Source organism: Camponotus vicinus, unplaced genomic scaffold (genome assembly GCF_025532165.1).
Source record: "Camponotus vicinus isolate PSW18456_S1 unplaced genomic scaffold, iyCamVici1.0 SCAF_6, whole genome shotgun sequence".
NCBI classification, from domain to species: domain Eukaryota; kingdom Metazoa; phylum Arthropoda; class Insecta; order Hymenoptera; family Formicidae; genus Camponotus; species Camponotus vicinus.
The window spans coordinates 12,586,185-12,613,276 of NW_028141978.1; the positions used below are offsets into that span (position 1 = coordinate 12,586,185).

Sequence of the window (27,092 nt, forward strand, 5' to 3'; positions counted from 1 at the left end):
TTAAAATTATTAAAAATTTTGTTTATGAGAATAGCCAATTAGAATGAATGATATGAAAGAATGTATTTGTATTTCATGTTATTGTTTTGCCTAATTATTAAAAATTATTCAATATTTTTATCATCAAATTCAATTATATATTCAGATAAATGATGCAAAAACATCTTCTGAATTGAACAATAATCTATCTTTTGATTTTAAAATTTCATTTTTCCATTTTTATCATGAATGCAAAAAATATATGTACACGTGAACACTCATTCTAGCAGGGAAGTTTCAGAATCAGAAAATACTGAAGAAATGAGAAGTTTCAGGATCCTTATCTTTATCTGCGAAAGGCACGCACAGAAGATCAGATATTCAGATATCCGTCACATCCACATCGTTGGTCCTGAGTGATATCAAAAGCGGGTTATGGAAGTTTTTTGTTAAATAACTTTTAAACTAATGAACGAATTAAAAACTGTTTTAAATAAAAGGATTTGAAGAATAAAATGTTAATTTATTTAAAAAATATCAATTGATATTTTTAAAAATCAAGTTAATCTTGAAATAATCTTTAAAATTATTATCTATAAAATGTTCAAAATCACTATGTTATGTGCCTTCAGAACTTTTTTAAAATATTGTTTTGTATAACTCTTTTTTTTTGTAGATATTTGAATGTTACTTTGAAAATAGAACATCTTGTGCATACATCCACATATATACATAATATGTACAAAATTAATAATATAAATTAAAAGATAAACTAAATAACTATATGAATATCTAGATAATATAATAGATGAAAAATTCTTTGCTAAACAATACAATAACAAGATTATAAATAAATAAAAACAAGTATTTAATAAAATGAATATTTTGAATCAAAGCGTATATTTGTTATTTTGATAGTATATCGTATTCATAAAATTTCATTGTGCAACACATGCAGCATTTATAGTTATATCTGTTTCGTAAACTGTTACGAGCTTGATAATTTTCCTATCATAGCATGATCACTTACAAATTTTGGATACAGTGAAATTATATTCGCGGCACATCATTTTTAACAGGCGTTTTTAGATTACCTAATGTTTTATCCATGCCTACTGCAAGAATAAAATTGATATTAGATATCGGTATATGATCTATTAATTAAAGAAAAACCAATTACCAATTAATCACCAATTATTTGCAGTCATACAAATATCACATTATGGAAAAAAACGATTTTTTAGTATTATTGTTCCTGCAATCTTGCATGCTTATACTTTTGCATGATGATGAAAAGATGATTGATATATTATTACATGTTTATGTTAAATGAATTTTGGATACTCACATTCGGCACTAGCTACATCGATAGTACGATCCGTATCTTTGACTGGTAACTCGTGTGGACTAGGCTCCAGTTGATTTCTATTTGTCGCGGATATTTTGCTTCCATTTTGTTCAATGATACTAGCACCACTCCGACCATTTGTTATAATAATTGTCGACCCAGATCTTCTCATTGTTGTGCTGGGTAAACTTAAACTAATCAAAATATATAATATAGTTGCTAATATATATAAAATTATAGTTTAACATATTTAATATTAATTTTTAATTTTACATATATGGATAAAAATTAAGTATGTTAAACTACTAAATTTATTATTATTTAGTAATTTGTTTATTGCACGCATTTTACTTGCTAAACGTATGTATACAGGGTGGGACATTTTAATCGCCCCAGGCGGATATCTGGAAAACTAAGAGAAATACAGAAAAATGTTTCATACAAAAGTTATATGGTTTCAAGGAGGACATAAGATGGTGCCATTAGTTTGACCTTGAAAAGTCACCTGAAGGTCACGTGAAGGTCATCTCCAACTTTTTAAATGGGACACCCTATATGCTTTTGCATATTCTTGTAGCTCATCTCGAGAGCTTTCCAAAACACTATAATTAAGTTAGTTTTCATTAAGTACTTTCCGAGTTATGAGACTTGAAATCATTTCTTAATTTTACATAAACCGTAAAATATCTTGTAAAATATTCATTTTTCGATTATCTTACCTTAATACTTTTATGTACAAAATAGTAAGAGGAATCAATTGGTGTAAAAAAAACACATAATTGTTTCGAAAAAAAAAAATGTAATTTGCAATTAACAATTACATTTTTTTTCTTAAAAATAACTATGTGTTTTCTTTACACCAATTGATTCCTCTCATTATTTTGTACATAACAGTATTAAGGTAAGATAATCGAAAATGAATATTTTACAATATATTTTACGGTTTATGTAAAATTAAGAAATTATTTCAAGCCTCATAACTCAAAAAGTACTTAACGAAAAGGTACTTAATTATAGTGTTTTGGAAAGCTCTCGAGATAAGCTACAAGAATGTGCAAAAATATATAGGGTGTTCCATTTAAAAAAATTGAAGTGACCTTCACGTGACCTTCAAATGACTCTTCAAGGTCAAACTAATGGCACCATCTTATGTCCCCCTCCGAACCATATAACTTTTGTATGAAACATTTTTCTGTATCTCTCTTAGTTTTCCAGATATCCGCCTGGGGCGATTAAAATGCCCCATCCTGTATATGTATGTATTAAATTACTAATGTTTTATTTTATTATATATTTGTTGGAAATTTCGTTGTTATAAAAGTTAAGAAATATTTAAATTATCAAATCCTTACCTAGCAGAAGAATGATCAATACTAATACTTCTAGGTCTTGGTGGTAACGCCGGTTTCCCTCCATTTCCATTCGAAGAGGTATCCTCTGAACTGGAATCTTCTTGATTTCCTACTTGACTTAGATTAACTGCAAAACAATTATATATTTTAAATAAACATAACAAAATATAATATTTGTATGTCTTTTGAAAAGTAGAAATTTAAATACTAGTTGAGAAAGCTCCTTGCATTCCACGTCTTCTCAAAATTGACGAAACATTGCTACCAGAAGAGCTTGATTTATTTTGATGATTGATTTTGTTTTGAGAACTAATCGTTGGCCTCATTAAACCGCTCATTCTGTTGTTGGTGGATTGACTATTCCATCCTCTACTATTTCCCCCTACTGTACCAGCATCCGATTCTGAATCGCTCTATACAAATTATCATAATTTTTATTTGATGTAAATTTCTTTTAGTTCTTTTTGGGTATGTTACAAAAACTTACTTGGTTTAAAACACCAACGCTGCTGCTTCTTGTTATATGTGTCTTTCCTGAAGCATGTTTGGATTGACTGCTAAGATTGGCACTTCCAGAACCTGTTCTTGACGTTGTGTTTATGTTTTTATTTCCTAATTTTCCTGAAACTATTATCACTAATTAGAAAAAGAAATCTTCTCGGACATAATTTATATATTCTTTTAATATGCGTACAACACACACATATACACATTCTTACATGCGCGAATACATGCATTTATTACGAACTAAAATCTTCGTTGTTTCCGAAGATGTAAAAAAAATTTTGGAAAAAATGCACTAAAATTTGCACTATTTGAAAGGATAAATAATATTATATTAATCAATCAATGATTTCATTTAAAAAATTTCTTCTATCTCTTCTTCTACTTTCCAGAATCATAAATGGACGTATTTAAAACTTCCTAGGTCATCTTATTAATTATCTTGTTTTTACTTTTTCGTTTAAGAGACCACATTTTATATAATATAGTTTGACAAATTAAATCGAACGCTGTATATATGTATCAAAAACTCACAGAAAGAACTTAATTGTAACATGTTTCTGAGTTCAAATAGAGACGAGAATTCTATATATATTCTAAATTTCTAAATTATTCTAAATTAATTCTAAATATCAAAATATGTCGAACATTTGCCCTTTAAAAAAATATCAGAGAGAGAGGGAGAGAAATATAAAAAATTGATTAATTAAATAATTTAAAGTTCACGCATTCAGTGCATTGTACAAAGACAATTTCATAATACATGTAACAATTCTATGCTCATATTCTTTATTGATTAAACATGAATAATTATTATAATGAATATACGTGCAAATAATAATTAAAGTAAGATCATATATAAGGATATTATAAAATATCAAATGTGATATTTAATAAACATGTGACACTGCTTTTAGCCCTGTACAGTGCGCTCAAGAAATTTCATTATAATTATATAATAGAACATTTAACATTTAATTTTAATTTTATCATTTAATTTTAAATTTTTATTTTAATGGAACATATGTATAATGTATTAAATATAAATAGTATTCATAGATAGTATTCATAATATACTATAGAAGCATATATCAAAATTTCAAGATATACATTATCTATACAGAATGATAAAAGATACCTTGCACAGGACCATGCAGTAACCTATTTGAGGGGTTGATGGAAAGATCACTCAGCGAACAGGCACGTCTCATGCCACCCCCTTCTTCTTCGCTATCAATAACTTTTGACGAAATTCTTGTCCCATTACTGCCAACTGTTGACAACGTGCACACACATGCACTAATAGCTACTATTTATATAATATACCCTGCTTAAAAAAATTGATAGAAACGATAGAAAGAAATTTTGTTGTAATTTTTTGTATTTCTATTGGGATATAGAAGAGTTATTTATTTGTATTATATTGTTGTTATTGTTATTTGTTTTTTTTTTAATATATAATTATATCTTATTTAAAACGATTATAATAAAATATAATAAAATAATAAAATATCCAAATCTGTTCAAACAAATCTTTTTTATCTATTTTTTATTTTTTCTATCGGATGATTTTAAACAGGACATTTCTTCTTTTTTTTGTCTCGAAAATTAAGCTTGTCTTCTAAGTTCTTAAATAAATTGCAATATAAAAACCATTTGCTTTTATTAATAGCATGTATAAGAATATAAAAACGAATATAAGATATGTTAAAATATTTAAAATATTTAAAATATATTTTAAATATTTTATTAAAACATTGAAGTTTAAAGCGTAATACTAGTTTTGCAAATTTTTTTGAATTAAACACAGGAATTGTTTTGACATCGAGTTTCTTGCATTAATGTTAAATATAAAATAAAAATTGATAGTAAAAAAATAGGATAGTGATAAAGGAAAAAAAAAAAAGGATAATATTATATTTAATGATAAAAGCATGTGCAATTGCATTTCGTGCCAAATGAAAATAATAATAATATTAATGAAATTATATCCTAACAATTAAAAGCATTCAAAACTGAAAAGTAAGTTGCTGTTGCCTTGAAATAAAATTGGACGTAATAATTGTATTTACATTCACATGGATAGTACGTATATGTCTAACATATTTCTTCTGTAATGATGTAACGTGCTGATGCGATTTACTAGTGCACTGTAATCGCAACATAAATTCCTTGTCGATTTTCGTATTTATAAACTAACTATAACAATTCCAATAACATGTAAAAATACACGCAAGCATTTTCTATTTGCTCAATACCTGCGTAAGGATGTTTCGTAGGAAGAATTGCTTGATTGATCGTCGGCAAAGTTTTTGTCCACTTCATGTAACTTTGACATCGCGAAGCGGGCGGCCACATTCTCTTTGGTGAATTGGTGCAACTTGAAGCAGACGTGGAGGAGCCGCTCTCCATCAGCGATCTGTCCATTGCCGATGTATCGACGCAATCGCAGTCCTCGCCGCAGGAATGTAATTGTACATCGCGCTTATTGACACAGAATTTATTTTCTCGTTCGGCCTGCAATTTAGCGAAGTTCTCGCTCCTATCTTGACACTGCGTCATTCGCAAACACTTCTCCTTCATAAAATATTGTTTCTGTCTCACTAAATTTTCAAATTCCTTCGAAAGTAACTTCACGGTACCCTCGATGGCGCGAGTTATCCTGATATCCATGTTTGCGTCCAGGTTGTCAATTCGTTTATTGGTAGATTGTAAAGTTGAACTATCGGGTCGCGGTGCTATTGTTTGTAAATCGTAGGAGGCCCCACTAGGCTCTAACGAGTCATAAGTTTCCGTATCTTTCGTCGGAATTTCATTTTCGAAGCAGTTTTGTTTCTTATCGGAAGACACGCTTTGCTTCTCGATCGTATGATGAGTTTTTCCTAGATAACGATTCTTCATTAAATGCGAAGAATCGTTCCTGTCACGTAAAAATTTATCTTGCAATACAGTATTGTTATCAGTGCAATGAGCTTGTAAACTGTAGAACTTGTGTCTGGTGTCTTTATCGTTGTCAGATTCTTGCGGGTAGTTCGCAGATTGCAGAACTTGCTCCATTGTCTCGGTACTAATTGGATCTCGTTTAATTTCTGAATCGTTTCGCGCAATTCGATATTCTGAATAGGACGAATTCATGGAAAGCGCTATATAATCGGAATCGGCGGTACTTTTTACAGCAGATAATGATGGCGTATCGATATACTTCCAGCTTGGTTTAATTCTGTTACGCATACTCTGCGTACGAGATACATTTCTTTTAGGTTTCGGTGGTTTATGAGGAACAAAGTTATTCAAAATCATCATCGATTCCGGTTTCACAGGCACTTTCAAACTATTGCTACGCGAGATTGTTTCTGATTTGCCGTAAATTGTCGGATCTACATTTTTCTTATGTTCATTATCAAAATTAAATTCATAGTAAACGCGAGTTTCCGGAGACGCATTATTTTCCATAAAATTTATGTCGTTCTTCGTTTGGTTAATTCTGGTATCTTGCAAAGATTTTGATCTAAATACCGTTCTATACAATGCATTCTCGTTAACGGAATCTTGCGTATTATCTACAGCAGTTCGTATAGCATTATCGGGGTTTTCGCTATAGGTTTCGGAATTTTGCCTCTTTCGTTTGTAATGCGAATCGAACAACATTTCCAAAGGCGCAGATTTCACCAGAGAATCGGAATCATCAGTTAAAACACTTTCTGTGCTTCGGTGTGCGGTATTCTCGCGCAATGGAAATATCTGATAATCCGATTCATCGGTCAATATACTTTCTTGACTTCTACCCGCTTGCATCTTACGCCGAGACAAAAAGAAACTCGCACTTGAATGTCTATCGTGATCATAATGAGTGTAATCTATATCGACACTTTCTTTGGAGAATGACTCAATAGAGGCGTCGGAAAGTATGCTTTCCTGAGAGCCAGTTAAAATTTTCTTTTGAAAATTCTGATAATTTGTATAATTTCTATGGTCGTCCATATGAACGTTGATCTGATAATCACTAACGCAACGTCGGGGCGGATTTTTAAAATCCCCCTCCAAGGAATCGTCGCTGAAATTGCCATTTTCCTCTGCATCGTCCATGGTTTCTTTGAGATTTTCCATGTTACGCTCGTTCATAGCAGGTAAACTTTCAACGGATTTCGCGATGTTCTCCATATCTTCATCCAGACCGATGAAATAGCTGCAAGATTTCCTCTTCTGAGCAAATCTCGCAAACCGAGTTCCATTGCTCTTCTTACATTGCTCCTTCAGTAATTTCAATTCCTCGCATACAGGAGATTCGGGCAAAGATTGATTAGCCTTATTCAAGGACAGCTTATACTTTTCAGTTTTCTTTAATGTCAATGTTAATGGACGGTTAAGATTTGGTTTTGTTTTTTCATCAATACATAATATAGTCTGATTTTTTGGTAAGCAGTTTTCATTTGGTACCTCTAGTTTAGATAATGCATTTCCCATACCTTGAACCTTGTTAGTAAGTTGTTGAGGTTTAAATGTGGACTTTGGATTTAGCATAGGTTTGCAGGGATTAGTCGGTTTTGAAAACTGATTTTTCTGACCGAATCTGTTACCTGTGAGCCTCGAACGATGATGCTTCGTTTGTATATGACTGCTCAAATCGGATATGCTCTGGCTCGATTTCAATGATGATCTGTAGCCGACCTGTATATAAATAATAATCGAAGTTATCGAAAGTCTTATATTATATTTCGTTTTTTCTATGCAAAAAATAATTATTATTTACACTTTGTAATTTCCTTCTAGTCTCCTCTATCCTTCTTTGCAACTCTTCCCGTTTCTTCACTACATCGACATCGCCTCTCGCGTGTTTGGTTGCGTTAACTACTGTTACATTACGTATTGTGGTGCTACCTTCACCGCCACTAAGTCTACAATAGATCAGTTTAATCAATTTAATCAGTTTAAACAATAATTAGAAACTATTAAATATCAATAAAATTTCAAGTATTCGTTAAATCTTATTCTATCCACAATTACATTTCATTTTACCTTCCATGAAATTGGGAACTAATACTCGTCGTTTTTATACGATTCACAGGTTCCTCAGCTCCACTAAGTGACTCGAAGGCGTTTTTCAAATATTTTTCCCTATGATTCTGTTTAGCGAGCTGATCGAAACCTTCTGAACTAGCCTCGGATAATATGGATAATGGATTTCTTTCGGCGCTAGGAGTTGACGCACCACCTTCCGAATCAGATTCATCTTGACTTCCAGACGCGGTCAATTCGCTCGTCCGACTCTCCTTTTCTGCGTTCTTCAATCTTTTTTGCCGCCTTTGCGATCTTTGCATTCAAAGTATACTTTGCGTTATTTCATAAGATACTTACAATCCTAAAAAGAATATATTAACAAATTAAGAACAAACCTTCGAAGCTCCTCAACATCTATTGCATTAACAGTGAATTGATTTGATATAACATCTTCTGATGGAGGATAATATATTAATCTATGATGTGATTTCTCAGAGCCAGTCGTTCCATTTTCTCCTTCGGAATAATCCTCAACATCTCCATCATGTTCAGTGCTTTCATGATCCTGAATGACATAATATTTTTTGATAAGAATATGGTGAGTTGTTATTAATAATAGACATAACAGTTAACAATTAAATATATAGATAACCTATAATTAATAAAATAATATTAATTAAAATCATGATATCATTATGAATATTTGTTATTTACACAATATATGGTGCATTTTATTATGTTAAGAAAAGCGGTTTTATAAATTATATCATAAGAAAGCTATCTTTAAATAATGATTTCTAAAAAACTTTATTTTTCAAAGCTTTACGTTTACGACGTTGTACCTCAAATTTAAAGCTGCCAAGGCTGCTATCATCGGTGTGGTGACGACTCCTTGACTGACGTGTTAATTCCGTGATACTGTTTCTTATTGTTACCTTATCATCAATTATCTACGCCAGCGAGCGAAATGAAATATATTTAGCAAAACACAAATATGATGGTGAGATAAAGAACAATTTAAATAAAAAAAAAGAAGATTAAAAAGACAAGAGCAAAGTAAAATATAATCAAATAAAATATCTGTTTAGTAAAATCAAATTAGAAAAACAAAAGTGCATGCGATTAAATGATATTAATATTCATAATTTAGTTAGTACCTGTTTTGTCTCATTTTCTATCTCTTTGTAACTTTCGGGACAAGGCTGAAATATGTTTTCTCCCTCTCCCTAAAATCCCAATTAAATTAATATTTTGTTCGCAAATTAAAAAATGCAATAGTAATTTATTTTATAAGCTATACATCTATATCACTCATTTATATTCTATATTATTATTATTCATTATTCATATTATTATTTATATTATTCTATACTATCATATTATTGTCTTCAAATGAAAATGATAATTATAGAGAATGTGATTAATAAATGTCAAAAATCAGATACTTAATTTGCATATCTATTTAAATATATATTTTATAATAATACTAACTCTTTTACTAATTGTTGTTTCTCGGCGATATTCACTGCTATATTTCGTCTCCGTGCCACTGTCGATGGAGCTATCCTTCGAACCACCACCACCGCCACCGCCATCCGAATCAATAGCACTACGAGAAGGAGGAAACGGTATAACTTCATCACTATCGTAGACGGATTTTACAGTGATACCATCGCTCTCTTGAACTCTTTGTGCCCATCTTCCTTTGGGTAGATCAACATTGAGGGACCTGACATTTAAGTCAAGTACCGCGCTATCATCAGTATTTGCGGTATTTATTTGTTTCTTCGCCCATAATGGCAATTGACCCACGCTAAATCTGTAATCCATGCCGATACCTTGAGGCGTCGGATTCGCATTGGGATCAAGGAAATCCGGTGGGGGTGATCCGAAAGTTTCTTTGTCCAATCGCATATCAATACTACTAACATTGACTTGAGGCAGTCTCCTACGAATACAACATATCCGATAATACAATTTTTAATTGAAGTTGCGACTTTCATATAAATCAATAAGATTTATAAATAAATAAATAAATAAAAATATATATATAAAAGTGTAGAGGCAAGAAAAAGGGATTACTCACTTGCCGGCACGCATTGCTTGTTGAGCTAGACGAGCTTGCATGGTCACAACCATATCATGTGGAACGCGCCATATGAACACACAACCATCGCCGCTCGCAGATACGAGGTGACGACAGTCCGGACTGAAACGTAAACCTGTCACCAGTTCCGAGTGACCGACCATAGTGGCCATACACTCACCGCTGTAATAATCGTATACGCAAAGCGTTTTGTCTGTACATGAGGTAGCTACATAAATACCGGACGCATCTGAAAATATATAAAACATTAAATAAAACATTTGTAGATTGAAGCAATTCAAAATAAATAGCTATTTTATTTTATTTCTATTTTTTAATATATGAATTTTTTTAAACAGCAAGATTGGAAAATTATAAATTTAAGTAATTTAGAATTTTACTAAGAGAATTTTAATTTATTTCTGTAATATAAAAATATGATTCCATAAAAATATGATTTTAATGAAAATTTAATCCATTTGTTGAATATATAAAAATATAATTCCAAAAAATAAATAATTATATTACAGTAGAGCTTCCATAAATTAGATCTTTATTTTTTAAATTTCTCTTCTAAATTTTACTAATATTAATTATGTTATTTTCATGTCATAAATTACGCAAATTACATGATAATGTATGTAGCAACATATATATATATATATATACACTACCCTCCATAAGTTTGGAAACACATTCCATTTTACAGATAAACAATCGCATAGCAGCAATCTGTGCAGATTTTTCATATGAATATATTGCAAGACGTTTAAATGATGATATGACGCCTGTTTATACCGAAAATATGTCGAATAATTATTACGCGGCACCGAACTGCTCGGAGTTAAATTTCGCGCGTTGATTTGTTCTGCCAATTAGTGCTACTACAGCATATCAGATGCTGTAGTGGAATGCCCGTAATGTTTACGCGCATTAGAAACATACATCAGAGTAATAAGAATTTAATTTAAGTGCAGTTTGATTTTAGTTTCTGTAAAAGTAATAAAAATTACTACAATCATTAAAAATGGCTCCGACGTGCCAGATTCCATATGAATTGCGAGTCAAGATTATTACTTTACAAGAAGAAGGATATAACATCCGGCAAATATCAAAGAAATTAAAGCTATTTTCTTTATATTGTATACCTTTATAGAGTGTTTCCAAACTTATGGAGGGTACTGTATATAAAAATTATGAATATTTAATTATTCTCGGGAATGCTGACAGCTTTGCTTACGCAACTGTACATAATTATTCCGCGCAAATGCATGCAAAATGCACCGAGTTTCACGCTATAATAGGAGGACGGATTCTACAAGCATTCTTTTCCAAGAATTTTTCACTCTTTGAGTCCTTTGAAGCAATAATTATAATGGTTTTATTGTATTTTTATATGTATTTAGTATTAATATTTATTAATTTTATTCAATATTGATTTTGTTAGGGAATTTTTCACTATTATAATAGAACAATTATTAATTATCTTACCCAGAACGACTTTGATTAGTGAGCCATCGTCACTAACGGAGCCTTTAAAAGTTTTATTGTGTTTACCCGTTGCAACATTGTAAACTCTAATGTTTCTATCTTGACACGCAGTTAAAACATGCTTTTGTCCAGAATCGACTTCCATATCATACAGAGTAGTTTTTCCCTGAGCGTTATGATCTCTTGCGAATTGTGGCATTCCACCTGGTGTCTATACACAAATGATAATCATATTAATATATTATTTTGAAAACAAATTGAAACTGATCATCGATTATTGAATTAAATTATTTACCGATTGCAGTTGTCTAAAAATAATACTTTTATCGGCGCCGCAGGATACCATCTGTATTTGATTATCCTGATTTGATTGGTTGAAGAATCTGACAGCAGTAATGGACGAACTGTGATCGTCGAGCGTTTGCAAGAAATTATATCCCTGATCCACGCTAAAAACGTGAATTAACCTATCTCGTGACGCACTTGCCAATAGCCTGGGGACATTTACCGAGTATTGCGAAAATTTCGAATACTCTAAACACAACACCTCAGCGTCATGTGCCTCTATTAAACACAATTCTTCTAACGAAGATACATCGTGAATTCTAATATTACCAGATCTGTAAGAGTAATACACGAATGTTATATTTCTTATCTCTTTTTTTCCATTATTTTATTTACTTTTTTTTTCGATCAGCTATATATGTATACAGAATAAGGGAGTAGTGTATAGGATAAGGGAGAAGTAACAGAATGCTCTGAAATTTCGAAAACTATAGATTTTAGAAAAAAATATTTAGACAAAAGTCATAGAACATAATGTGTTCTAATTATTATATTATATTGTTTTGTTAATGCCAGTGATATTGTAAATTTGATGATTCATAACTTAAAACTATTGATTGATGATTCATAACTCATAAATACCACATTAGCTATAAGAATATAAATAGATAATAGGGATTCCTATTTAAAAAATAGAGACAATCTTCATACGACTTTCATAAATTTAAGATTTAAAATGACACAATTGCTAAATAAATTGACCATCTATGATTTTTCTTTAACAGATTTTTTTATAAAATCGATAGTTATGAAATATCAGAGCGTTTCATTTGCTGTATATGTATTAATTAAATTTTTCTATTTTACCTATCTCCAGAGGCAAGATGTTTGCCATCAGGACTGACTCTTATAGATCTTACGCCATTACGACCATCATAAGACGCGTCGCTTTTTTCCGTGGATCCTGCAGCGGCTAAGTCCAGATCCTTCAGATAAGTCAATTCTGGATCCACATACAAGACTTTGAGCAATTCCTGTTGATAAAAAAAAAAGTGTTATGAAATCGGCTTTATACAATTGTGTCTCATTCTGTTATATTTTGCAAAAAAAGGATAAAGCGCTCTTATATACTGACGTTGCTATAAATGTTTCGTTTGTACAATGTATTATTTGGCGAGATATCCTTTTCCAGATTCCAAATCCTTATTGTGTCGTCGCTGGAGCAAGTGATGAAGCTCCCGAGCGGCATTGCACCGATAGAGTCTGGACCGGCTGGATACATCTCGACACCCCAAATGCAGGCCGAATGATATAGAAACGAGTGCGACTTTCCGACTCGCCTGATATCTTTCACGTCCCAAACGTAAATACTATGGTCATTGTAGATGCAGGTCAGCTTGTTGTTTCGTTCGTCGAACGCCAACGCAATTGTATCTGGATACCTCGCGTTAGATGGATGTTGAGACATATGACTAGAAAAAACGAATAAAAAAGTATTCATAAGTCTCGCGCATGACCAGATATCATGAACCAGATATCAGAGAATTGAAGCAATATTATTATGAACCTGATGGACAATCCTTGCGCGACATCAACCCCCAAATAGTGCGTCCGCGGTAGTGTAGTGATAAATTGAAGCGTGCTAGGACTAAAACACCTCACAATTCCTTCGGCGCATCCGATGAAAATATATTTATCTCCGACTGTCATGCAATTAGCACTGCTGGTCTGAAAATGTAATGAAGTTCTTCTCACTTATATATGAATAAACTTAAAGTAGATTGATTATATTTTATTCCTTTTGCTTCATCCCAATGTAATTGCGTATAAAGACAGTCCTAAGCGTCCAGAATAACTTACTCGGAGTTCGACCCATTTGTCCAAAAGCCTCCTATTATTAAATTCGCACAACAGGCCCGTTTTGGTAATCACATACGTAGAGTCTGCCATTTCCCCCTTGCCACAAGCTACGTCAACGAAGTCGTTATTTCTTTGTTCCCCTAATATGGCAGATCGGCCCATCAAAGGCACAGGTTCCTTGTACTGTGCAATAGAACCATATATGTTAGAAAGCTATGTATCTCTATGCCGCAATGAAAGTTATTGTTAAAAGTTACCTTGGCACTGCGAGAATACTCCAAGTACCAAAACTTGACGTGTCTGTTACCCACTGTAACGAAATAATTGCCATTTTCCGCGAAGCAGACGGCCTTCACTTTGCTCGAAACTTTGTTGGATGCTACTTTAACGTTGTTCCTCCAATCCCAGACGTTGACGATCATGTCGTGCTGCGAGCCGACCGATACGACGTACTTGTTGCTTGGTGAAAATGCCTGAGATAAAAATACAACATCGTTTTAGTACATGTACTTATTATAATTCGCTTAATTATATAATATGTATAGAATATTAATTAATTTCACTAATTGTAAGTACATGACAATATTCTTTGAAAAATAAGTTAATAATTCTTTGAAAGGTTCTGAACCATTTTTTTACGATGTTTAACGAAAGAAGAATTTTTTTAATGAGATACATCTAATTATGCGGACGCGCACGCATTACACACGCACGCACACATGTGTAACGGAAGTCACGCGCGTTCCAAAAAGATGAAGTAGAAAAAGAGTGCGTACGCAACGCGGTATCCGCCGACGCAGCCGGAGATCGATTTGAGCTTGGAGAGCAAGCTTATATTATAGCTAAGTTATGTGAGTGGAAATGTTTTTTGCTTAAATTAAATTACAGTTGTTTCCTTTCCTCTTACGCAATTACGAATACGTAATGAAATAATGTACATATTATAGGAAATAATTTAATTATAAGAGAGGAAGCAAGAGAGAAATATTTTTTTATGCAAAGAGAAAAAGAAATTTATATTTTTGCAACAGATAATGGAATAAAATGAAGCAATTTCTATCTAAAAATTGTGACATAAATTATACATGTAATCTTATGCTAATAATAGCATTTTTATTTATCTAAAATTGCTGAAAAATCAAAATTCATTTTAAGATATGAAAATAAATATTTTTTAATAGCGATATGATTAGAGACAATTTTATTCCATTTATTTAATTATCTGGATTGTAATTTTTTTTACAACTTTTCCATCGAAAACATAAGAAAATTATCAGAAAATTAAAGTTCTTAGAAATATTAGAGAAACCTCGTAATAGTGCACCTCGAAATAGCACGCGAAATCTCTCCTATAGGTGCTAAATGCACGTGAGGGTATAACGGTCTAACCGCGCAACAATGCGTATCTGTCTCTCGGTGGTGTATTGGAAAGTAATGTGTGGACGAAACGATACCGCTACGATCTTGAACTTCATACTTTGGGAATAAAGTTGAAGCAATCTCGTTATTGCCTTCAAGGATCCGAACCGCGCACTATTAAGAGGTTTTACTGTAAATCTAACATAATAAGACTAATATAACATGCAAAAATAAAAAAATAGTCCATTTTCTTTTTCTTCTTCAAAGAATCTTCAATCTTATAGATTTGCATGCATTTTGTGTCATTAAAATAATTAATAGTAAATTTTCACACTACTTAAAAATTCCGCTGAAAGCAAATTTTTTATAAAGAAAATATGTTCTGAATTCATTTTAAAGGAATATAAATCGCTGTTAAATCTTTACAGAAATTTATATAACAGGATTATTTAAATTTTTACATATGTTGTGGAAGGTTCATTTTTGAGTAACATATGTTTGAAATTAGAACTTTAAATTTTTTAGTTAATAATATACAACTAAAAATAAGAACAAAAATGATCAGATGCCTTAGAATGTTATTCTCTCATAGTATATGTATTGTACGCAAAAACAATAAGAAGCGTTAAATGTTTTTTTTTAGTCATGTTTGCCAATCAGTATGTTTTACCTAAAGCATTAAGTTTTTAGCTTTCAAACTGAAAACATCTCGTATAATTTAAAAATGGTTTCAGTCAAATTAGCTGAAATTGATACAAGTTGTAGTTTAGGTGCCAATCAAAAAGTCTTCACGGACATGAAAATCGAAACTATAAAAGCTGGTTTAAAATTGAAGCTTAAAAAAATTCCTGTTTTTTAATACATAGATTAAATTAATATATAAATGTTTGGAAAAATGTATATATATGTAATGTACGTGAATGTATGAATATGTTTCAACTTCAATCATTTTGACTGAAGTTGAAACTTTTACATTTCAAATGTGTGGAATTTTTCATTTATTGCCTACTATCTTTTTAATAATTTTATACATGTATACACATTTATATTCATTATAATAGAATTAAATTATTATTTATATACTTATTGCAAAGTAAATTCACGGACAATAGAGATGATATTCTGTTTCATTCTCTGCATTCACCCCGAAAAAATTTTAATCTCAAGCTACTGATTTACAATTAAAATTAGATTTGAGTTAACATTGTTTAGGAATGATGATATAGAAGGAGGGGTAGAGCCTTTTCTCCACGTATTTATTTAAATATATAGCTAATTAAAATTTATGTACGATAAAATTCAAATTATCATATTTAACGGTTCATATTTAACATATTTAATATTTTGCATCATCAATTTTATTCATTTTATTAATAATAAATAAATTTTTGTCAAGATTATTCAGAATTTCATCATATTGATAAAATCAAAGTCATTTTTCGTCTGCTTTATTATATATTTTTAATATGTAGTAGTTTAATAATTACTGAATCCTAATTTAAAATATCTCAAAACTTATAACAGATTGCCGACTTTAGACAGATATCAAGCGCATGTTACTCAAAAATGAATTTTACAACATATGTTAAAATTAAGATGATCTACACTATGTAAGTTTTTGTAAAGAATTGATAACAAATCTCTATTTCATGATGTGTTTGATTACCTCAGCGCACATTATCAGTTCCAAAGTAATCATATAATTCAAGAATTCGTAATCTATATCATCGGCATATTGTGCAAAATAGTATACTTTCATTCTCATTTAAAAATTTTAAAAGATAGCTTATATGCTCTTTATAATTTATAAAATTAGTTGAATAAAAGACTGAATAAACAACTGAATAAACATTTTAAAATGTTATTTTTAGCACATTAAAATCGCTTGAATAAAAGACTGAATAAACATTTTAAAATGTTATTTTTAGCACATTAAAATCGCTTTTACGTATTTAACATCTAACGTCTGGTCTTTAGCCTTTTATTCAATTAATTTTATAAATTATAAAGAGCATATAAGCTATCTTTTAAAATTAACGTGCTAAAAAATAACATTTTAAAATGTTATTTTTAGTACGTTAAAATCGCTTTTATTCAACATCTAACGTTTGGTCCTTAGCCTTTTATTCAATTAATTTTACGATTTATCATTTGGACCTTTTTTTTCTTACATATTTCTTTATAATTTAATCTTCAAGTCCCCTTCGCAAGATCTTGAATATTTTTTTAACTTTTGGATATATTGTAATCAATAAAAATATCCAATAAAAAAAATATCCAATGAAATATTGCGCGTAGCACTCACCACGCAATTGATGCCGTACTTGTGCCCGGCAAATTCCGCGATCTGCACGGCATTATGCGGATCGGAGATATCCCAGACACGGACGTTCGGCATGTGACCGCATTCACCCGTTGCCAGAAGCTTGCCATCTCCGGCGAGCGCTAGAGAAGTTACGGTTTTGCGACAGGCGTTCAACACATGCGCCTGACTATTCTTCCGTGGATTGAATAGAACGACGGTGCAGCTGCAATAGAATACAATAGAAACAGATACTATCTGTAAAATGCAACCAATCGAGACAATTTTATAGTCGTTAAGAGAGTAAAATCGCAAATTTCTAATGCAATCTATAATATGCACGATAATGTTTTATAAGCATGACAAGTTTTAATTAATGTACAATATTATTATTTGCTGTTAAATTTAGATTTAAAAATTAATTTAAAAATTAATTCGATTTTATTTAGTTTAATATGAGAAATTATATAGTTTAATATGAGAAATTTTATATTGCACTGATTTATCGCAATTTTATCAGTTTGCGGTCACCAAGCATAATTGCAGGATCGAAAATTAAAGTTCTCGTTTGCCATGTCGTTAAATATTTTCTATTCCTTCCTTGCGATTTCTCGCCACTCGATTAATTTTATTTTTTCGCACATAGTGAACCTAAATTCATCAAGTTTACCGAAAGTGCGTGTACCATTTACGCACATTTAAAGAAACGATGCTTTTTATAATATTTTCTTTCGTTAGAAATAAGAAATACGACTGCGATATTAACTAAAATTGGATATCGTCTTATAACTGATAATTTATACTAATCTAAAGATAAAAAAATATATATAAATAAGAAAAGAAATAAGAAAAGTGTGCGAAAGAGAAAGGAGAAAGAAGAGGGAAAGGCAGAGGGGAAGGAAAGGGGGTGGACCGATTTTAATCTTTTCTTCGTTCCCAACGGGTTTTTCTTGTGTGGAGAAGATGAGGCCGTGTGAAGAAGATACGTTCACTATGCCTGCAGCTTAGTAAAACTAGCACGCTAGCCAAGAGATACCGCTCGACACGCATCAATGGCATACGTGATAAACCGTAGGCTCCATGTCTGATGGATACAACGCATATATATTCACTTGCACATGAGGTACATCCGTTTATTGTAGAGAAGTTGAAGTCGCTATCAATTTAAAATTTATTGGGTTAATTATATTAAATATATTAAACGAAATATTATACTAATTACTTCGAGAACAGTAATGAATCATTTAATCGCATGCGAACTAATGACAATGACGATAACAATCATGTGATAGATCACAGTCTTCTGAAATTAATACATGATGACTCAATATTAATTTCTATATTTTATTAAATATTTTAAAATATATAATAATGATAAATTAAATCACTGATAGCCATCGAGGTCTTTAAGAAACTCGGCGGTTTATTAATTACGTTCTGTTTATTTTTAAGCTTGAGAATTTATGCAATGGAATCTTTTTAAATTTGGCTCAGTTAATATTAATGCCCTGTACGTGTACCATCACAAATATTAATATCGCATTTTCTTTCGCATAGTCATAATGGGCAAATCATGTAACAGCACGTGCAGATAATAGCTTCGTGTGCGCAAAAGAAATTAATGTTTGTATGATGATTGGATAGCTCACACTTGTCAAGGAAATATTTGTTAACTTTATCAAAAAATTTCCGCTTCTATTTTCTTGATAAATTTAACGAGTTTTATCAATAGAAAATATTTTATTTATATAAAAATCACTGCAATGCTTGAAAACAATCAGTACAGATTTTTTAATCTCTTTTTTTTATCTTTTTTTATTTTTTATTTTTTATCTCTTTTTTAATCTATTTTTTAATCTTTTATCAAATATTATTAATATTTAAAAAAAAAAATAGAAATATGTTCGAACTATTATTTTAATATAAATTAATCTATTATATTAAATTAATCTATTATATGTTATTATTTATAGTTTAAATTTTAAAACTATCTAAACTTTATGCGTCTCATTTCGAAAAGATAATTTAATTCTTTGTGCATTAAAGTGTACTAAAAAATTATATAACTTATTTAAATTTATATCAAATATATGTATATACAATGTACATTTGATTTACATGTATGTACAATTCCCAAAAACAAAAGAAAATAGATAATCTTGTAATAGATAAAAATCAACCGTTCAAAACATTGGAATTTCTATGAAGAATTCACTTACAGATATTCTTCAAGTGAATTCCAAGTGATTTTTCATCTGGAAACTTGCATATTCGTAATCTACACGTTATAAACTTCATTTTAAGCTAAAAGTGAAGTCCAATATTGAATTGGGAAAATTTTGGCAATAATTGTCCGCATTCTGTTAAGATAATACAATATATACAGAATGTCCTATTTTAATTGACTACCTCCAAAAACTTTTTTATTTGTGATTCTAGAGAATAATGTTTCAGATAAAAGTTGTAGGGTTTAAAAAGACCTGATCTTATCAGTTTGATCTTGGATGGCGTCATCAAGGTCCGGATAAGACATCTTGAATTATTTAAATGAAACCCCTTATCTTTTATTGCATATTCTTACAGCTCATTTCGAGCTTTCCAAGATACTATAATAAAATATTCTTTTATTAAGTACTTTCCGAGTTATGAGGCCTGAAATAATATTTCTTCATTTTACATAAACTATAAAATATCTCGTAAAATATTCATTTTTCGATTATCTTATCTCAATAATTTTATATTCAAAATAATGAGAGGAATCAATTGGTGTAAAAAAAACACAATTATTTTTAAGAAAAAATATGTAACTCATTGCAAATTACATATTTTTATTCACATTCATTCCTATCTTTACTTGGAAGGTAGCTATGGCCCATTCAGGGCTTATCTGTCACTGTTTTCCATCGGCAGATATTATTATTTATCAGAAGGATCTTGAGGGATGTGATTACTCATGGCGTTGGGCTGTTTTTAAGGAAGATCAGTCGGAAGCCAGCATGCAATGCACGCGAATACCTTCGCTTATTTGGTCAGCAAGTGGCCATTTAGGAGTTCTCCGTGGCAATCGGCATTGCATCCATCGAGTGAGATTCCAACATCGCTCTGGAGTCACGTATGACTGTGTTAATGAGCGGCATTAGATCTAAGTAGTTCAGTGGTTTAGAGCAGTTGCCGGAAAGTGAAAGACTTGGGTTCGATTCCCAATCCACTCGCACCTCACATATTTTCCTAGTTCACGAATATTGTTTTCTATCAATTACTCGTTGGGCTGAAAAATGTGTGAATGCTCTCTTCTTCAGAACGCTTAATTTAATTGGCGTGCAGCACGTGTCCAGCAGCGTAGCATTCTTGAACGATATATTCTCAGGGGTAGCGTACGTTCGCTATTGATGGAAATGTTTCTGTCACCTCGGATGTAGGAACATCTTTATCGGACATGTTGAAAATACTGGACGATTATAAATACTTCTGCCAGACACAAACTCCTTTCGCAGTCACCTTTTACAAATAAAAGATTGCATGTATTTATTATGTTTTGGAGTGTTTTGGAAAGCTCTCGAGATGAACTATAGCTATAAGCTATAAGAATATGCAATAAAAGTAGGGGGTTCCATTAAAAAAATTCAAGGTAACCTTGTCCTGACGCCACCCAAAAATCAAACTGATAAGATCAGTAAATAGATCTTTTTAAACCTACAAACTCTTATCTAAAACATTATTTTCTAGAATCACAGATAAAAAAGTTTTTGGGGTGGTTAATTAAAATGGGACACTGTATGTAATTTTCATGTTCTAAAAATTATTTAATTTTGATTGACAATAATGTAGATACTGTCAGTAATATCTTCTTTCATCCTATTTTTTTTCAAAAGTTGTACATATAATATATTGTAATAATTTATACAGTAAAGTTATAAATATAAAAAGCGTAAAAGAACTGTGAGAAAGATGTTAAAATGCATTCTCGAAGAGCGCGAGAGCGGAACCAGGACTACAATGTCTCTCTGGAATATCTATTTAATTTATTTGCAGAAAATTCTTCTTTTCTTTTTCGTCGTAGATTCTATAGACAGCGGAAAACGATAGTTATCTCCCTCTCATGATGATTTTATTTATTACGAATCGCTTTATTATAAATCAATATTTAAAAAACGCATTTTTTTATTCATAAAGTGACTGTAAATCCTTTGTGTAAAACAATATTTGTGTCATGATACTATAAATATAATATACGTTATAAAGAGGGATTTTGCCAATCGTTAATGTGTAATCTTTGATGTGGGGCTCTCAAATAAAGAAAAAACTCTCTAGAAAGTTGAAACAACATCAATAATATTCATTCTGCAAATGCGTTCTCTTTTCTTATAAAGTGAAGAAAATAATTATTTGTATATACATATATTTGTGCATATGATTTGGGAATATTTTTAAATCTTCATGAAAACAATATTAATCTTTGTTATGATGAGACATAATATTTGTAAGGTTTTCTCAACATATGATGTATATATAATGATAACGATAATCTTTTCAATGCCTTTTCACGCGTTAAAAAAAGTTTAATATCAACTGCAAATAAATCGTGAAATCGAAAGACTGAAGAGATTGTGAGAGATTGGTAAGAAACGCTCTTTATGGAAAGTTGCGGTGAAAACGGTCGAATTGATGCATATGCACAATACCGCATCGTCATCGCTTGAGAAACGAAAGCTATTATATGAAAATTTAGAATTCGGCTATTTCTAAAATCCTGTATCGCTGTACTAATTAAGCTGTCAATGAAAACGGCGGTAGTGTCGATATAAGGTGTTCATTATTTATTGTGAAACTTGTGTCACTCATTTCGCATAACTAAACTGTAAACATTTGCGCGACAAAATTATTTTACAACATCGAAATTTATTATCGATGTAAATCATCAATTATAATTTGAATTGAAGAAATCATCAGCAGTAATCATTAATTTTTATGGCGACGTATAATTTAGTAATCATATTTCTCGCAGCGCGTAGATTAGGTGACGAATGCACGTTAATAGAAAAGTAGGACATCGAAACATTGTCAATGTTGTCGCAGTCTCAATTTCAGAAGAGTATCTGAAATAGAACATTCTGCACGAAGAACATTATATCATTTTTGTTATTGATGTACGAGGCGCGTAGCAATTTTAAATTTTATTTATACCGCGAACATGAATGATTAATAAAGCTTTATTATATAATTTATTATAAAATAATAAAAAAAAAAATCCATTATTTTTTTTTATTATTTTATAATGAATTATATAATAAAGATTTTATATAATAAAGAATTATATAATAAAGAAATTATATAAAAAAAAACAATTCATTATTTTTTTTTATTAGAAACTTATGAAAAATCGCATTATGATTTAAGAACCTATTGTATTTATCTATATTCTGTTTTATTGTAAAGAAATCAATTAAAAAAAAAATCAAGCTTACCCAGCTGGATAAGCAACCAGCTCGATGGTCGTGTCGCAATCAAGGGCTGCATTGCTGGATACAGTTACGCCCAACACTCGTTCTAACTTGATCTAAAACAAATTAAACAAATTTATTTTAATCGCAAAAATTCCCATTAATCCATCGAAATTAATTTCGAGAAAAAAAAATTAAAAATATATATATTATTAAGGCATGAAGAAATAATTCAACTAAAATATATGCGAGCCAAATAATATTTTTCTTCTTTCACATTGTTTGAAATATGTATATATTTTCAACATTTACGATAACTGTATTTTACAAGGTTAATTGATGCGTTCACAGGCTAAAGCGATTAACTCCATTTTTTGAATTTTTGAAAATTCTTATGCTAAAGCACTTGAAGTGCTTTGGCACTAAAATTTAAAATAAAATAATAAATTTAAATTAAAATAAAATAATAGTTAATCGCTTTAGCCTGTGGACTGCTCAATTATTACGCAGTATCGTAGATGTGTATACAGAAATTCGCGGCATGTACATTCGCGTTTACGTATACAGTTTACATATGACGATCATTAATCCCCATACGACGTCAATGCAATGTACAGTATCATGTATTTACAATGTGAATTGTATGTGTGATTCATAAGTGCAAATGCGAATAGACATCCTAATTTCGTGATACTTGTATCAATAAAAAATAAGAATAATTTTATACAAAGATTTTATAAAAGATATAATGTAAATTTGCTCAATAATTCACAACTCTTCTGTAAAATACTTGATATTAAATCTAATGCTCAACAATATATTATTATTATTAGATAAGATTATATTAGACTAGATCTTATACCTGTTTCAAAACCGCAATAATCATTATAAATGCAATTAGGACAATGCGTCAAATGAGATGCACAAACTCTTCAATTAAATAAATTAAAAAATAGGATATTTTTTAACACGTAAAATTTTTATTCAACCAAATAGATAAATAAAGTTCTTTTACATATTTTTAATAATAAATTTAATAATCACAATAAAATAAAAGATATAATAAAATAAGATATAATAAAAGATAAAAAATTACAAAAAAAAATAAAATAATGGCGTTCTAAATAATCGTATTATGTATATGCCCAATGGCTAAGAGAGAGAGAGAGATTCAATCTCGATGCATAAATTATCTAAAATAAAAAATGATTGATATTTTTAAACCTTATTATTTTCGATCCACAATAGCATTTTTCCAATTTCTATTATTTTTTCAAGCTATGAAAAAGTAAAATTTAGATGTATCTAAAAAAAGTTTAGATGTATTTAATTGTACAAAAAAAATTAATTTTTTAAAAATTCCTTCCGTGAATCGAAAATAACAAATATAAAGATAAAAGGATGCTTTTTATTGTAGCTAACTAATTTATCAAGATCGAATTTTGCATAATTTATACGTGTGCAAGCAGGTGATATAATTACTTATAACGCCATCATTATTTTTCGGTTTCAATATCTTACACTTTTTTATATTAATTTTATTACTTTTATTTAAAAAATATATTTTTTTATTAAAAAGTCATTATTTGCCTATTTATTTAAGTAAAAATTTTACACTGTTAAGAAATATCCTAATTTTCGATTTCCTAGACTCTTATAACTTCTTAAATAAATTTGCGAAATAGTGTGTATTTTTTGAAAAATCAAATCCTCGTATTGAATTGTTGGATACTTGTAACTAAAATATTTGATAAATAACACGAGATATAAAACCAGTTGAGACACTTTTAGAGATGACGTTCTTGTATGCAAAAGGCAAATATCTCTTTTTTTCTATCTTCCTCTTTCCTTGACATGTAAAGGTAACATTAAGATAATCAATTCACATGACGATGCAATCTGTCACTAAACGTATCCCGTCAATCAGTGAAAAAATTGTGATCAAGTGTAGAAGATTTGTTTGAGAAAACTCGCCGATAGCTTTATTAATTAGCGCGATGTGAAAATAATGCCCCGCTTCGTTTTGCATATGTATAATCCGCATACGTGGATACAAGACATGCACGCTCCAAATAAGGCGATCTCCGTAAACTAGTTATGTTTCGAGACTCTCTATTGATATAGAAACGTGTGCAAGCAGGTAATATTGCATACCACATTGCGATGACCATAAATTATTATTGAATGCATAGAAAACGATAAGTCTCTATTGTTCTACCTCATACATATGCATAGCATATACACAAACGCATATTCACAAATTAAATAAATAATTATTAATTATAATAATTATTAATTAAATAAATAATTATTAATAATTAATAATTAAATAAATAATTATTAATTAAATAAATGATTATTAATAATTATAATAATTATTAATTAAATAAATAATTATTAATAATTATAATAATTATTAATTAAATAAACAATTATTAATAATTATAATGGAGGAGATAATTCGTTAGAATAATTGTAATTTCAAAAAACTTAATCCTATTTGCTCGAATAATTCAAACATATCTTATACATGTAATATTGTCGTATCGTGGACTTAAAGATTTGATTAACATGATTAGAATATTGTGTTTCGAGGAAATAATAAATTGACCATTTGCTAAGCTTAACTACGTGCTACTGTACTGCAATGATTGAACCGTAGGACGTATACTATAGCACAATTTTATAGCATTACAATGACGCAATGTATAACGATATGAGACAAGGTCTCCTTCGCATATAATTTGTGATGCATTATGTAACGCGATAGATGTCGTCATGTTTGAATGAGAGAATCGGTGAATCTACAATATATATACATATACAGAATGAGGTATCTAACTCGCACACCTTGAATAATTTGTAAATTAAACGTTGTATGAAAAGTAAATAGTATGTTGCCATTTCAGCCCGCATATTTCAAAAACTACTTGTCTGCTTGAATTACTTATGTTTGAGGCAAACGTGCGTGACACACAACTTTTCGCTTAATTTTCTCGAATTGTCAGTTTAGAAACGTAAGAAAAACTATTTTTTTTCTAACAGAAAACAAATGTCAAAAAAAAAAGTTTTTTCATGGGAAAAAAAGCAGAAAATCTGATTTTTCACCATTTTTTTAAATATATTATTTTCCTTCATATTTTCTTATTAATATAATAAAGAAAATTAAAGTTTCTATACTTTTAAATTATTATAATTGGCTGTATACTTATGTAATTTAAAAAAAAAGTTGAATTTATTTTGAATATTGGTAATAATAACATGGAATGTCTCATGTTCTTCAACATTCCTTACGAATTTTTCTGAGTTCAAACATGTAATCCGATACACAGAAAAAAAATAAGTGTCAAATCAAAACTTATATACTTAAACTAACGCGTTCATTGTTTCGTATATACGCAACAATTTATAATCTTCTTAGAAGAATTTAATGATTTTTAATTTCAACAAAATTATAGTCTTATTTTAATATTGTAATTGTCATCTCAAGAATATATAATTATTTAATTCTACTTTAAGAAAATTATAATCTTTGATTTAAAAATGTTATTTTCTATCTAACATTGTTTCTTTTCCATTCAAGAAAATTAAATCTTAAATCATAAGAATATATTTTTCTCGATTGAACTATATAAAATGGCTTCATTCAAGTAAGCAATTATTCAAGCAATTATATTTTTCTTTAATTAACGCAATATAATCTCATTTCAAGATTTTCATGTTAAAACTAAATACATTTTCAAAACAAGAACATCCTTTTTTTCCTCTGATATAAAACAATAATATCTGACATTAACAAATTGCTTTCTCTCATGCATGTGCATAAAGATTTTACCGACACAATTTTGCAAAAATGTGATGTACAGATTTTCTTGTATAAATTACGATACTTCTTATGTAGGCCAAACTTATGTGGGTTTCTTATGTAGGCTGACTGTTAAAAACAAGAATTTCGAAATATAGCAATCGTATTAAGAGAAATGCTATATAACATTCGGTAACGAAGCACAAACTGCTTAATCGTAAGTTTGATTGGAACAAGGTGGAAATTGTGAATGAGGAGCCTGTCCTGAGGAAGAGGTTGTCG

General features: G+C 30.1%; 1 protein-coding gene across 10 annotated transcripts in view; it reads right to left on the reverse strand.

Moving 5' to 3' along the window:
• The window catches only part of Wdr62 (WD repeat domain 62), a 45,712-nt gene that overhangs the window by 4,190 nt on the left and 14,430 nt on the right, over positions 1–27,092 (reverse strand). For 3 of the 10 annotated variants that reach the window (XM_083102952.1, XM_083102954.1, XM_083102953.1), the window contains exons 3-25: positions 23,030–23,121; positions 17,568–17,790; positions 14,161–14,376; positions 13,904–14,086; positions 13,611–13,771; positions 13,179–13,515; positions 12,911–13,077; positions 12,054–12,378; positions 11,759–11,969; positions 10,268–10,517; positions 9,673–10,129; positions 9,339–9,407; positions 9,024–9,131; positions 8,577–8,746; positions 8,200–8,493; positions 7,934–8,078; positions 5,442–7,851; positions 4,322–4,456; positions 3,167–3,306; positions 2,888–3,092; positions 2,680–2,806; positions 1,328–1,521; positions 1,074–1,094 (exon numbers count right to left, since the gene is read on the reverse strand). In XM_083102952.1, the coding sequence (XP_082959078.1) occupies positions 1,074–1,094; positions 1,328–1,521; positions 2,680–2,806; positions 2,888–3,092; positions 3,167–3,306; positions 4,322–4,456; positions 5,442–7,851; positions 7,934–8,078; positions 8,200–8,493; positions 8,577–8,746; positions 9,024–9,131; positions 9,339–9,407; positions 9,673–10,129; positions 10,268–10,517; positions 11,759–11,969; positions 12,054–12,378; positions 12,911–13,077; positions 13,179–13,515; positions 13,611–13,771; positions 13,904–14,086; positions 14,161–14,376; positions 17,568–17,790; positions 23,030–23,121 (6,640 nt within the window). Of the gene's footprint in view, positions 1–16; positions 392–1,009; positions 1,095–1,327; positions 1,522–2,679; positions 2,807–2,887; positions 3,093–3,166; positions 3,307–4,321; positions 4,490–5,441; positions 7,852–7,933; positions 8,079–8,199; positions 8,494–8,576; positions 8,747–9,023; positions 9,132–9,338; positions 9,408–9,672; positions 10,130–10,267; positions 10,518–11,758; positions 11,970–12,053; positions 12,379–12,910; positions 13,078–13,178; positions 13,516–13,610; positions 13,772–13,903; positions 14,087–14,160; positions 14,377–17,567; positions 17,791–23,029; positions 23,122–27,092 lie in introns of those variants that run through there. The other 7 variants (XM_083102957.1, XM_083102959.1, XM_083102958.1 and 4 more) reach the window with 7 other exon arrangements.